This window comes from Hypanus sabinus, chromosome 10 (genome assembly GCF_030144855.1).
Source record: "Hypanus sabinus isolate sHypSab1 chromosome 10, sHypSab1.hap1, whole genome shotgun sequence".
NCBI lineage: Eukaryota > Metazoa > Chordata > Chondrichthyes > Myliobatiformes > Dasyatidae > Hypanus > Hypanus sabinus.
Genome location: NC_082715.1, coordinates 149,613,525 through 149,628,731, shown reverse-complemented (window position 1 = coordinate 149,628,731; position 15,207 = coordinate 149,613,525). Strand labels below are relative to the sequence as shown.

The window sequence follows — 15,207 nt, the reverse complement described above, 5'->3', positions numbered from 1 at the left end:
ACAATGTACAGTGGTGCTAGAAAGTTGTGAACCCTGTACAATTTTCTCTATTTCTGCATAAATATGACCTAAATTGTGATCAAATCTTCACACATCCTAAAACTAGATAGAGAACCCAATTAAATAAATCATGCGAAAAAAATTGTACTCATTCATTTGAGAAAAATGATCCAATATTACATTTATTTGTTAGAAAAAGTATGTGAACCTTTGTTTTCAGTAGCTTGTGTGACCTCCCCCAGCCCCCCGCCCCCCACTTTGTATGCAATAACTTCAACCAAACATTTTAAGTAACCTTTCATCAGTCCTGTATATCGGCTTGGAGGAATTTTAGCCATTCCTCCTTACAAAACTGCTTCAAGTCTGGGATGTTGATGGGCTTCCTTGTATGAACTGCTTGCTTCAGGTCCTTCCAGAAACAAATTTATAGAATTAAGGTCCAGACTCTGTCTTGGCCATTCCAAAACACAAACTTTCTTCTTTTTAAACCATTCTGTTGTTGATTTCTGACTTTCGGATCATTATCTTGTTGCATCATCAGACATCTATTTAGCTTCAAATGCCAGACTGCTACCCTGACATTCTCCCGTAAAATGTCTTGATACATTTTGAATTCATTGTTCCCTCAACTATTGCAAGCTGTCCAGACCCCGAGGCAGCAAAGCAGCCCCAAACCATGATGCTCCTTCCACCATGCGTCACAGTCGGGATGAGATTTTGGTGTTGGTGTGCAGTGCCTTTTTTTCTCCCCAAACATAGCAGTGTGCACTTCTGCCAAAAAGTTCAACTTTTGTCTCATCTGTCCACAGAACACTGTCCCAAAAGCTTTGTAGAACATCCAGGTGGTATTTTGCAAACTTGAGATGTGAAGCAATGTTTTTGTTTTGGAGAGCAGTGATTTCCTCCATGGTGTCCCTATATGAACACCATTCTTATTCAGTGTTTTTCTCATAGTGGACACATGAACAAAGACTTTAGCAAGTTCTAGAGATCTCTGTAGGTATTTTGGTGTTATCCTTGGGTTCTTTTTCACCTCCTTCAATATTGCAAGCTGTGCTCTTGATGTGATCTTTGCAGGATGCCCACTCTTAGGGTGAGTAGCAACAGTACTGAGTTTCCTCCATTTGTAGACATTTTCTCTTACAGTGGACTAATGAACACTCAGGTTTTTGTAGTCTTCTCCAGTTTCATGCATCTCTACAATTCTTCTTCTAAGGCCCTATGAAAGTTGTTTTGATCCAGACATGGTGCACATAAACAGATCTTTCTTGCAAAGAGCAGATTCCATCAGTAACCTGACTTTGTGCGTCTTTTTTAGAAGGCAGGGCACTTCTACAACCCACACCTCCAAATCCATCTCATTGATTGGAATACACAGCTCAAATAGCTTTTGTAGAAGGCATTACCTCAGAGATTCACATACTTATTCCAACAAATACATGTAATATAGGATAATTTTTCTCAATAATTTATTAAGTATAATGCTGTATAGTGTTATTTATTTAATTGGATTCTGTTTATCTAGTTTTAGGACTCGTGTGAAGACCTGATCAACTTTAGGTCATATTTATGCAGAAACAGAGAAAATTCTACAGGGTTCACGAAGTTATTAACACCACTGTATCTATTTATAAAAAGACAGCATCCCTGGGCATCTCACCACATCCCCAAACTGATTTTTCAAAATTATCCAAGGATTTAACTCAAGAAGGAGGTGTGTCAAACATATGTAAAGGGGGTTTCTTTTTTTTCTTTGTTACTGTTGGGAAAGGGTTTCCTTTTGTTAACTAGCAGGAATGCTAATTTACTGATAACGAGAATGGTATTCTTTTGTAAACCAAATGGGGATTAATGTTCTTTCTTCTGAGTCTGTAAGCTTTTGTTGACGGGCTTTTGGGCAGATCGGCGCGAGGGGGTCGAGAGAGAGGATGCAATGCTCTAAGCTGGGCGAGGATCGGACCCCAAAGGGGGGTCCGAGGCCAGGAGATTCTCCGGGGGGGGGGGGGGGGGGATGAAGCTAGATGTGCTTGGTTGACCACTCGGAGGGTCCTGAGCTGTTTGGAGAGTCGAGTTCAGAGGGTCCTGAGCTGCGAGTCGAGGAGTTCGGAGGGGATCGAATGGTAGCCAGAAGACTTCAGTAATTGAGCTCCGATGGTTGTGCACGAAGTGGTTTGGACTTTGATAAGTTTGGCGCCTTTTCTTTAATTTTCTCTTCATATATACTGTATCGTTATTAATCACTTAGTTATAGTAACCTTTATAAATTGTACTCATTTAATCGCATATGGTGTACTGTCTGTTTTGGGCGAGGCGGGGACATCACACAGCATCCACACCAGCTGATTACCCAGTTTGGCGGGGCTGAAGGCTGCTCCCCCTAGACAAGAACGAGCTGAGTGAGCCTGAGGCGACCCAGGGAGTTACACATACTTGCAAATGCACACACTTAGAATATTGTGCACAGTTCTGGTCGCCTCATTCTAGGAAGAATGTGCAAGCTCCAGAGAGGGTGCAAAGAAGATTTACCAGAATGTTGCCTGGACTAGAGAACATGCCTTAATGAAAATCAGTTGAGTGGGCTAGGGCTTTTATCTTAAAGAACAGAGGTGGACAAGAAGTATAGATAGAGTGGACAGCCAGAGGCTGTTTCCCAGGGCAGAAATAGAATAGAAGAAATACAAGAGGGTATAAAGAATAGGGGGAGAGGGGGAAATGTCAGAGACAAGTTATTTACACAGAGAGTGGTAGGTGTATGTAACAAGATGCTAGGTCTTGTGGTAGCAGTAGATATATTACAGGCTTTTAAGAGACTCCTAGGTAGGCACAAGGATGACAGGAAAATGGAGGGATTTGGGCTGTGTAAAAGGGAAGGGTTAGATTGATCATGGGAGTAGATTAACAGGTCAGCATAAAATTCACATATGATGAAGTTAGGGAAAGAAAGTGCACCTGCTCTGATTTTTCCTCTGCCTCATAGAGCCAGGCATGTTTAGCCCTATTCCGCTCTTCAGCAAGCTCCATAATCTGATTGAAGGAAGCATTGTCTTCACTGGTACTTTGCCCCAAGTAAGTGTCCAGAGTTGGCAATTCCTCTTCTTTCTTTTCTCCTGCAAAGTGGGAGACTCAGTAAACTGGGATAGAAACCTTGAGCTCAGCTGGTTAAGACACTGAGGCCAGTTATTATCACAGAATGCCAGAAAGCAAGGAAGAGTTTAAACTCATGAAAATGAAATGAAAATTACCTCCATCACTTGGAGGCTTTCCATCTAATCGGGTTTTACTCTGCGAAGATGGAGAACCTGAGGTAACTTCTGGCGTCTCAAAAGAACCTGGCGTGTGATCTGCAAGACATTAAAACATGAAATGGAGGAGACAGAACATCACGAGACTGACACACACATTACTCCTCCACTCTTCTTGACAACACACCAACATACCTCTCTGGCCTTTGACAACCACTCAGCTCACCACAAACACCTATCACCAGAATGGCCACACCAAACATTTTTAAGGTGTTCAGAGGAAAGCATGGGGGATGTCAGAGGTAAGTATTTTACACAGAATGGTGGTGATAGAGGCAGATACATTAGGGAGATTTAAGACATAATTAGATAAGCACAGGTGATAGAAAAATAGAGGGTTATGTGGGAGGGAAGGGTTAGATTGGTGGCATTCTCATAGTACTGGAATCACAGAATAATAAAATGTTTGAATTCTTTAATTCCTCCTACATAACTAAACATTTTTGTGTGTTCACATATTTTCTTTACCCTTCTTTTGCCACTCACATTAATTTTCTGATGTGACAATTTCTCAGACTGGACAAGCAAGCCATGCCAACCGCTTGCTGTTGAGTTAATATTCAGAACAAGGTTTATAAAAATTACACAAATGTTTTAACCATAGGGAGAATCATAGTAAAGTCCATCCTATTTTCATCTAAAGCACACTTTGCAAAATCCTGGTTGATGCCCACCATTCACCTGCTTCTTTATGAGAACCTCTCGCCTGCAATGCTGAGCTCTCCTCCAAAGCGGAATTCCTCCTACTTTCTGGCATTATCTTTACTTGTTTGAACATCTGGGGAAGGTGTTTTTGGGGGGGGGGGGGGGGGGTGTGGAGAGAGATTCCTGGACCAGAGCTTCAATTTTAACATTTTCATTCTAATTCCCATGGACAACGACTGAGAAAACCTACACTCAGTGGCCACTTTATTAGACACATCGTTAATTCAAATATCTAATCAGCCAATCATGTGGCAGGAACTCAAAGCATAAAAGCACGCAGACATGGTCAAGAGGTTCTGCTATTGTTCAGACCAAACATCAGAATGGGGAAGAAATGTGATCTAAGTGACTTTGACCATGGAATGATTGCTGGTGTTAGAAAGACTAGTTTGAATATCTCAGAAACTGCTGGTTTCCTGGGATTTTCACACACAACAGTCTCTAGAGTTTACAGAAAATAGTGTGTAAAACAAAAAATGCACAGTGAGTGGCAGATGTGTGGGAAAAAATCCCTTGTGAATGAGAGAGGTTAGAGAAAACTGGTTCAAGCTGACAGGAAGAAAGAATGGAAATTCCTACAAAAGGTAGTGGATTCAGCCCAGTATATCATGGGTAATGCCCTTCCAACCTTTGAACACATCTACATGAAACACTGTCCTAGGAAAACAGCATCCATCATCAGAGATCTCCACCAGCCAGGCCATCCTCTTCTCTTGTTGCTACCATCAGGTAGATGGTACAAGAGCCTCAGGACTCGCACCACCAGGTTCAAGAACAGTTACAACCCAATAACCATCAGGCTCTTGAACAAAGGGGATGACTACACTCAGTTGCCCATCATTGAGGTGTTCCCACAACCAACGATCTCACTCTAAGGTCTCTTTATCTCGTGTTCTTGTTATTTATTGCTATTTATTTATATTTGTGTTTGCACAGTTTGTTGATCTTTCATTGATCCTGTTATAGTTACTGTTCTATAGATTTGCTGAGCATGCCCACAGGGAAATAAATCTCAGGGATGTATATGGTGACATATATATACTTTGATATTAAAATTTACTTTGAACTTCCACAGTAACTCAAATAACCATGTGCTACAACAGTGTTACAATATTCATCCAGGAATGAAGGGGTTAACATACGAGGAGCCTTTGGCAGTTTTGGGCTTGTGCTCACTGGAATTTAGAAGGATGCTTAGGGATCTCATTGAAACCTACCAAATGTTGAAAGGACTAGAATACGGTGGATGTAGAGAGGATATTTCCTATGGCGGGGGATATCCAGAACTAGAGGACACAGCTTCAAAATTGAGGAGCGACCCTTTAGAACAGAGGTAAAGAGGAATTTTTTTTTTAGCCAAAGAGTGGCGAATCTGTGGAATGCTCTGCCACAAGCTGCAATGGAGGCCAAGTCCATGAGTATATCTAAGGCAGAAGTTGATCATTTCCTGATCAGTCAGGCCATCAAAAGATACAGCGAGAAGGCAGGTGTATGGGGTTGAGTGGGATTGGGATCAGGATCAGACATGCTGGAATGACGGAGCAGACTCGATGGGCTGAACAACATAATTCTGCTCCTATGTCTTATGGTCTTAAGAGCATCTCTGAATGCACAACACGTCGAACCTTGAAGTGGATGGGCTACTGCAGTAGAAGGTACCTAATACAGTAGCCACTGAGTGTATGGTGCAAGTGTAGTAGTTAAAGAGTCTATGGGCAAAGCAAAGAAAAACTTGTGCAGTCAGAAACAGAGGCAAGAACAGAGAGAAGAACTTACATGGGGCAGGGGTCATCAAATTTGGTTTCCCAAGTGAAGGGCCATATTTTATGGTTATTTCACGCATCTTTTCCATGTCGCCACTCTCTTCAGCCTCCAAAAACTCCTTCTGAGCATTTAGCTTTACCACATCGGGGAAAAAGTCACGCTGGATAATTTTTTCCAAATTCTGTTGGAAGTGCAACAATCAGAGCTGTATTATATAGTAACTCACCTAACATCTTTAACCTAGCAAAAAGGTGCTTTACAGATATTTAAAAACCACAAACATTCACACCTGAGCCATATAAAGGAACTGTTAGGGCAGCAAATGAATCCTGATCAAAGCTAATAGTTAGAAAAGCTGCAAGGGAGGGAAATGGGTTCAAGAGCAGAGCAGCTTTGCAGAGAATACAAGAGAGTTGGCTAAATAATTAAAGTCAAGGATGTAAAATGTCTAGAAGTGGAAGAACACGTCTATGTCACTGGTTACTCTTCTTGAGAAGTTTACTGTTAAGGGAAAGTCTATCTTCAAATAGCGGGGGAAACCTGGACTAGTTTCTTTTATTGCTATTTTGCGTGATTTTGATCGGGGTGGACTTGCTCTGCAGTTTGCAGTTAAAGAACAACACAGCACTAAACTGAACTGAACCAAACTGAACACTTCTAGACTATTTCAAGGACTCCGCAGTTTGATGTTTAATACTCTGTGTATATAGGGTGTTTGATGTTTTTTGAATGGAAAGGCAGTTGCGAAGGAAGGGGGTGGACTCTGTGGTTTAGAAACAGTTCGCAATGGAGACAGAATATAGTCGCTTTGATGTTCTCCATACTGGAGGGGAGTTCTGCTCATATTAAAAGTTATGAAAACTGTGACAATTTGGAGACAGAAGAAAAATCAGGAGAGGCAAGGTAAAACTGGAAGCCAGCAGATTCAGATTGCATCCAGCTTTCAGTGTGGAAACTCACACTGATTTCAGATAGTGTTGTCAAGGATGAAAGGCAACAAGGGGGAGGAGGGGAAGAGTGAGAAAAAGGCATGGTGTCAAATGCTAACCAGTCTAGTAACTGCAGATCAGTGCTGAATGTAGAAATATGTTAGGGCATTTAGAGGTCAAGGAGTAGGAAGTGTCGGGCCTCCACATGTGTATTAAGGTGGGTAAGTCCCCAGGGCCTGATGGGATTTACCCCAGGTTACTGAAGGAGGCAAGAGACAAGATTGCTGGGGCCTTGACCAGTATCTTCATGTCCTCTCTAGACATAGGCAAGGTCCTGGAGGACTGGTGACTGGCTAATGTCATAGCTCTATACAAGAAGGAAACAAGAAAAAATCCTGGGAGGTATAGACCAGTGAGTCTCATGACAGTGCAGGGAAATTGCTGCAGAAGATTCTTAAGGAAAGAATATATGAGCATTTGGAAACCCAGGGCCTAATTAGGGAGAACCAGCATGACTGTGTGCGAGGCATGTCGTGCCTTACCAACTTGATTGAGGTTTTTGATAAGGTGACGAGAGAGATTGATGAGAGTAGAGCAGATGTTGTCTACATGGATTTGAGTAAAGCGTTTGACAAAGTTCCCTCAGGAGAGGCTAATCCAGAAGATTAAGATGCATGGGGTCCATGGGAAATTGGCTATTTGGATTCAGAACATGCTTGTGCATAGATGTTAGTGGTTGAAGGGACTTATTCAAGCTGGAGGTCTGTAATTAGTGGAGTTCCACAGGAATCTGTACTGGGACATCTTCTGTTTGTGATGTATATAAATGACCTGAATGAAAATGTAGATGAGTGGGTTAGTAAACTTGCAGATGATACCAAGATTGGTGAAGTTGTGGGCAGTGTAGCAGACTGGCAAAAAATACAGCATGCTATAGATCAGTTTCAGATACAGTATGGGCTGAGAAATGGCAGATGAAGTTTAACCCAGATAAATGTGAGGTGTTGAACCTCAATAGGGCAAATGCATGAAGACAGTACACTGTTAAGGCCAAGGTCCTCAACAGTGTTACTGAGCAGAGAGATCTTGGGATCCAAGTTCATAACTCCTTGGAAGTGGGTACACAGTTAAGGCAGCTTACGGAATGCTTAATCAAGAGAAAATCTGCAGATGCTGCAAACCCTAGTAACACACACAAAATGTTGGAGGAAGTCAGCAGGCCAGGCAGCACCTATGAAAAAGAGTATAGTCAAAAGAGTAAAGTCAAGAGGTTATGCTGCAACTTTATAAAACTCTGGTTAGGCCACTACAGGAAGCATGTTGAGGCTTTGGAGAGGGTGCAGAAGAGGTTTACAAGGATGTTGTCTGGTTTAGAGAGCACTTGCTATCACAAGAGGTTGGATAAACTTGGGTTGTTTTCTCTGGAGCAGTGGAGACCGAGGGGAGATCTGATAGAGGCTTACAAAACTATGAGAGGCATAGATAGAGTGGACAGAGAGTATCTGTTTCCCAGGGCTGAAATGTCTAATACCAGACGGCATGCATGGAAGGTAAGAGGGGGTAAGTTCAAGGGGGAGGGATGAGGGGAATAAGTTTTTAAATCAGGGAGTCATGAATGGATGGAATGTGCTGCCTGGGGTGGTGGTAGAAGCAAACACGTTAAAGGTTTTTAAGAGACTTCTGGATAGGCACATGGACATAAGGAAGATGGAGGGATATGGACATGTGTAGGTAGGAGGAATTAGTGTTCAGGTGTTTTTGATTTGCTCTTAGCTGGCTTGGCACAACATTGTGGGCCAAATGGCCTGTTCCTGTGATGTACTGTTCATAGACTAACAATCCAGAAACACCAACTGAAATGCACTTTGACAGCTCTGGGATTTAAGTAAAGTTATTGTCAAATTAAAGTTGCTGTGCAAGTTAATAGGGCATATAGTGTGCCGGCCTTCATTAGTCAAGGGAATATGTTCAAGAGCCACGAGGCTAAGTTCCAACTGGTTAGACCACACGTGTTCAATTCTGGTCATCTCATTATGGGAGGCTGCAAAGGAGATTTTCCAGAATGCTGCCTCAATTAGAGAGCATGTCTTAAACAGCTAAGCTTATCAATCTAGGACTTCTCTCTTTGAAGCTAAGGAAGAGGAGAGGTGGCTTGATAGAGGTTTACAAAATGATAAGAAGCATACATCAACTGGATAGCCAGAGAGATTTTCCCAGGGTGGAAATGGCAAATACCAGGGGGTCAAGTTTTAAGGTGATTGAAGGAAATTATAGACATATTATAAGTGTCAGAGTTGGCATTTTTTTTTAAACCAGAGTGTTGAGTGCGTGAAAAGCCCTGCCAGGGATGGTAGCAGAGGCAGATACATTCGGGACATTTAAGAAACTCTTAGATGGGCACAGGGATAATAGAAAAATTGAGGGCTTGTGGTGAACTACATATACCTGTCTGGACATGCCCCCCCCCCCCCCACAATGATTGCTCCTGTGGCTCCTCCCACAGACCCCTGTATAAAGGCGATTGGAGGCACTGCTCCTCCCTCAATCTCCAGGATGTTGTGTGGTGGTCGCTTGCTGCTGACGGTGCTTTCTTCCAGCCAATAAAAGCCTGCCTTGACTCACGTCTCCAAGAGTTATTGATGGTGCATCAGGGCTACGTCAGAGGAAAGGGCTAGATTTATCTAGATGAAGATCTGCAGATGCTGGAAATCCAAGCAACACAAACAAAATGCTGGAGGAAGTCAGCGAACCAGATAGTATCTATGGAAAAGGTTAAACAGTCAACGTTTTGGGCCGAGGCCCTTCATCAGGTAGTTTAAAAGGTCAACACAACATCGTGAGCCAAACTGTATGTAATATTCTATGTCAATACATTTAAAATGAATTATAAAGAACCTTATTAAGAACTACCATAAAACTAACAGACTGTCAAGCATAGACCATCTAGTCCAGTAATGGCCTTCAAATTCAGGCCACCTTGAACTGGTCTGGCTGAACTGCCACTCCAAACCTGCAGCAACATGACCAACTGTTAACTCTCCTCAGTCATGACCATACTGTTGTTAATTAAATGCTACACTAAATCAAAAAGATTATGAAATCAGACAGACCAACCAAAAATCACCCTAAACAATGTTGATATCACATTGTTAACTTTAAAAGTTTTCAAACAACTAAGGAGCGGCATATTAATTGGAGAAATTCAAATGGAGTCACACAATGGTCTAACCAAGTCATAATTACAGAATCAGATTCAAGTCTACATGGCCGACTCCTCCATCAACAATCCTCACAGATATCCTGCTTCACCGATAGGTCAATATGCCTGAATCCTCCATCATAATCCTCACAGATATCCGGTCTCACCAACAAGTCCATATGACTGACTCCACCATCACAATCCTTACAGATATCCTGTCCCACCAACAGGTCAATATGCCTGACTCCTCACAGATACAATGTCCCATAAACAAGTCCATATGCCCAACTCCTCAAAGATATCCTGTCTAAAAAACAAGTCAATATCACAGACACCCATCATAATCCTCTCAGTGGCCCTGACACACCAACAATGATAACCTAACCTTTGCGGCAATACAATAAAGAGCCCACTGCTCTTCACACCATTAACGCACAACTGTACTGCTTTTCACAGCGCTAACAGACAACTGGTCTGCTCTTCACAGTGCTAACGTACAGCTGTACTGCTCCTCACAGTGCTAACAGACAACTGTTCTGCTCCTCAAAGTGCTAAGGTACAACTGTACTGTTCGTCACAGTGCTAAGGTACAACTGCACTGTTCGTCACAGCGCTAACATACAACTGTACTGCTCTTAACAGTGCTAACAGACAACTGTACTGTTCATCACAGTGCTAACATACAACTGTACTGTTCATCACAGTGCTAACATACAACTGTACTGCTCTTCACAGTGCTAACAGACAACTGGTCTGCTCCTCACACTGCTAAGGTACAACAGTACTGCTCTTCACAGTGCTAACAGACATCTGTACAGTTCATCACAGTGCTAACATACAACTGTACTGCTCTTTACAGTGCTAACAGACAACTGTACTGTTCATCACAGTGCTAACAGACAACAGGTCTGCTCCTCACAGTGCTAAGGTACAACTGTACTGCTCTTCACAGTGCTAACAGACAACTGGTCTGCTCCTCACACTGCTAAGGTACAACAGTACTGCTCTTCACAGTGCTAACAGACATCCGTACAGTTCATCACAGTGCTAACATACAACTGTACTGCTTTTTACAGTGCTAACAGACAACTGTACTGTTCATCACAGTGCTAACAGACAACAGGTCTGCTCCTCACAGTGCTAAGGTACAACTGTACTGCTCTTCACAGTGCTAACAGACAACTGTACTGCTCTTCACACTGCAGACAACTGTACTATTCGTCACAGTGCTAACAGACAACTGTACTGCTCTTCACAGTTCTAACAGACAACTGTTCTGCTCCTCACACTGCTAAGGTACAACTGTACTGTTGTTAACACTGGTAATGTACAACTGTACTGCCCTTCACACAGTTAACATACAACTGTACTGCTCTTCACACTGCAGACAACTGTACTGTTCGTCACAGTGCTAACGTACAACTGTACTGCTCTTAACACTGCTAACGTACAACTGTACTGCTCTTCACACAGCTAACGTACAGCTGTACTGCTCTTCACACAGCTAACATACAACTGTACTGCTCTTCACAGAGCTAACGTACAGCTGTACTGCTCTTCACACAGCTAATGTACAACTGTACTGCTTGTTTTATTATAAAGTGCCAGTAATATTATATTATCGTGTATAAAGATGCACCTCATGCTTTATGTCACTCTGTCAATCTTCAGGCCATGCCACTCAGGGCCTTGTGTTAATGTTGTTTTGTGGTTGTGACTATATGTGCTCAATTGTAACTATACGTGCTGTGTGTGACTGTACGTCTGTGTTTGGCACTTTGACCCCAGAAGAATTCTATTTCATTCACCTGTATACATGAGGATGGCCGAATGAAAATGAACTTCAAGTTGAACCTGAACCTTATTTTCAGACTCCATAATGTGATGTCCCGTATTTGACATCCCATCATGTCAAACATGACTAAGAGAACAATCTGCTGTTCACCAGCTATTGCCTCCTTGAAATGATGAATTATTGCCTCTCCAAGTTGGATAACGCTTGATTAAAACACTGAAAATTGCAAGGGCATAGAATGTAATCTAGACGTCAATGTTCAGATTATAAAATAAGATTCACCTTATTTGCCCCTGTACATTGAAACAGAGGGAAATACTAGTGTCAAATTAAAGCAGCATGGATTGTGCTGGGCAGCCCCCAGCTGTGGCACCCACACAGCTTGCCCACAACTCTCTAACCCTAATCCACGTGTCTTTGGACAGTGGGAGGAAACTGAAGCAGCTAGAGGAAACCCACAGAGTCGCAGGGAGAATCAGACCCTGATCTTACAGCGGGTGCTGAAAAGTACTGTGCTAACCGCTACGTTACCATGCCACCCACATTTATAGCCTGGTGGTCAATATCTGTCGGTGATAATAAACCCGGATCGGATTCTTATGTATCTTGGTAGCACCTACTCTGACTGAACTCACCAAGGTCTTAATGGCATAGCTGGCAGACTCAGTTTATGACAGATCGTGAGGGATAAATGCTTTTGACTTTTTCCCCACTAATCTACCATGGAAGGTGCATCACAGAGTCAAAACGCAGGGAAACAGGCCTTTCGTCCCACTGAGTCCACATTAGCCATCAGTACCCATGCTTACTAATCCCAGTTTACTCTCCCCACATAGCACTACACTCCCCTACGCTAGGGGTCATTTACAGTTGTCCATTCATTTTACCAGTACCCATCTTCAACACATGGGATAAAACTGAACCACTGAAGGAAACCCACATGTTTGTGGGGATAATGTGCAGGCTGCACACAGACAGTATCAAACCCAGCTTGCCAGATGAGTGAGGAAGCCGTTCTATAGGCTGTGTTGAGTCTATGACAGCATGAGTCCTGATTGAGGAAGGCTCCTCATTACACTGAGGGCTAGTCCATATATGGTGTGACGCTAGTGCATTGAATGGGAGAAACTCTGAACAGATCCAGTAGCTAAACATTGAACCACAACAGCAGAAGTGGACATCACCACGTTCTGCAAATTCATCACCTAATCTCTTTCTACCATTAAAATAAAACTAGCTCAATGAAGTGTAGAAAGGGCATCACAGGAGCAACACAAGGTGCCAGGCTGCTAAAACAGTCACAAACATCCACCAAGCCACGAGAAACAAATACAATACCACAGCCAGAGCCAAGTAGTCCCTCAGCTGATTATTAGGGCATACCCCGATGGTCCTGCCAGCCAGATCACAATTACAGGAAAGATACTGGCATGGATCGATGATTGGCTGACTGGCAGGAGGCAAAGTGTCAGAATAAATGGGGCCTTTTCTGGCTGGCTTCCAGTGTCTTGTGATATTCCGCAAGGGTCTACACTTCGACCGCTTCTTTCACTTTACAGGTCAATGATCTGGATGGCGAAAGTGATGGTATTATGGCCAAATATGAGAGCAATACAAAGATAGGTGGACAGGCAGGTAGTCTACATAAGGAAAATAGACAAACAAGTGGCAGATGGCATTTAGTGTATGGTCATGCACTTTGGTAGAAAGAATAAAGGCATAGACTATTTTCTAAACTAGTTCAAAAATCAGAGGTGCAGAGGGACTTGCACCTCTTGTGCAGGATTCCCTAAAGATTAACTTGCAGGTTGAGATGCAGATTAGGAAGGCAAATGCAATGTTAGCATTCATTTCGAGGGGACTAGAATATAACAGCAAGGACGTAATGCTTTGGCTTTATAAAGCACTGATCAGACCACACTTGGAGTATTGGGAACAGTTTTGGGCTCATCATCTCAGAAAACATGAGCTGGTATTGGAGAAGGTCCAGAAGAGGTTCATGAGAATGATTCTGGAAATGAAAGGTTAATGTATAAGGGCCATTTGATGGCTCTAGGCCTGTACTTGCTGGAATTTAGAAGAATGAGGGAAGATTTCATTGTAAGCTATCGAATATTGTAAAGCCTAGATAGAGTGGATGTGGAGAGGATATTTCTTATAGTGGGTCAGTCGATAATCAGAGGGAACAGCCTTAAAATAGAGGGATGTTCATTTAGAACAAAGATGAGCAGGGATTTATTTAGCAAGAAGATAGTGCATCTATGAAATTCATTAGCACAGGCAGCTGTGGAGTGTTGTGAGGGTTTTAATTAGTCAGGGTGTTAAAGGTTATGAGGCGAAGGCAGGAGAATGTGGTTGAAAGGGATAAATCAGCAGTGTTGGAACAGCAGAGCACACGCGATGGACCAAATTCTGCTCCTAAATCTAAACAGTCACAAATGGTCAAATAGCTAACAGGCATAGCTCCAAAAGAATTCCCATCTAACTAAGTGGCACTGGGGATAAGAGTGCAAAAGACTACAGTATTCTTAGTCAGGAGTAGCAAGTGGATGGCCCACCTCAGCCTCTCCGAGATCCCAACCATCAGAGAAGTCATTATTCAACCAATACGGACACAAGAACTGTAGATATTGGAATCTGAAGCAACACGGAAGATGTAAGAGGAACTCAGTGGGTCAGGCTGCATCTATGTAAGGAAATGGACAGCACCCATTTCAAGTCAAGACCAGGTGACGTATCCGAATACTGCCTGACCCACTGAGTGTCTGCAGCATTTTGTGTGTTGTTTCTGGCAATAGGGCTGACTCAAGAATCAGTCAAGGGTTCTGGATTAGGGAGAGGTTATAGGGCCAGTGACACCTTGACTGTACGAGGGAGGGCTACCTGGGGGAAAGGGGGTGGTGGGGAAGAAGAAAGAGAAAAGGGAAAGGAGTGGAAGGAACTGGGGAGAGGGGAGGGGTGGGAAGGAGGCCAAGGCCCATGGATGTGATGGCGGGTCACGGTAGATATGCTGGGCCGGACAGGACGCAGTCAGGAGGCCGGGTCTGTCGTAGGGGCAGGGGACACTGGAAATCTGAAGAGGATCTGGCCTGTGACTTTTATCCCCTACCCCGATGTACGACTCCTCGTCCAGGATCCGTTTCTTGCCCCGGCCACAAAGCTTCCCCGGGCTCTCAGCACTGATACTGGCCAATGCCCGACTCTCGTTGCCATTGCCGCCGTTCGGACCCTTTTCCTCGGTCCCCATCGCAGCGCCGAAGTCGCTAGTAACTGCGGCTGCGCAGCCTCTCGGAGGGAGTCTTCCAGTTTCCCAGCAGTCCCCTCGACCCAAGTCAGCTGATGTAAAGGGAAGCGGCTTTTATCAGTGGGGCCCCTATCACAGGGAGCGAGCGACTGGCGAAATTCTCAGCTCGGTCTTCTCCTGCCCGTTCTAGTCAATGGAAGAGACTGTTCTGGGATCGGTGAGCTCAGTTGTTACCCCGGTCGGGTCAAGGGTTTATTGTCATTAAGCCG

General features: G+C 43.5%; 1 protein-coding gene across 1 annotated transcript in view; it reads right to left on the bottom strand.

Annotated features, from left to right (window-relative positions):
* Window positions 1-14,997, bottom strand: part of ess2 (ess-2 splicing factor homolog) — a 53,274-nt gene extending 38,277 nt beyond the window's left edge. Inside the window, exons 1-4 of the mRNA XM_059983236.1 lie at window positions 14,804-14,997; window positions 5,784-5,952; window positions 3,243-3,341; window positions 2,950-3,107 (exon numbers count right to left, since the gene is read on the bottom strand). Coding sequence (XP_059839219.1) covers window positions 2,950-3,107; window positions 3,243-3,341; window positions 5,784-5,952; window positions 14,804-14,941 — 564 coding nt within the window. The 5' untranslated portion in view covers window positions 14,942-14,997. The remainder of the gene's footprint in view (window positions 1-2,949; window positions 3,108-3,242; window positions 3,342-5,783; window positions 5,953-14,803) is intronic.
* Between the last annotated feature and the right edge of the window lie 210 nt (window positions 14,998-15,207).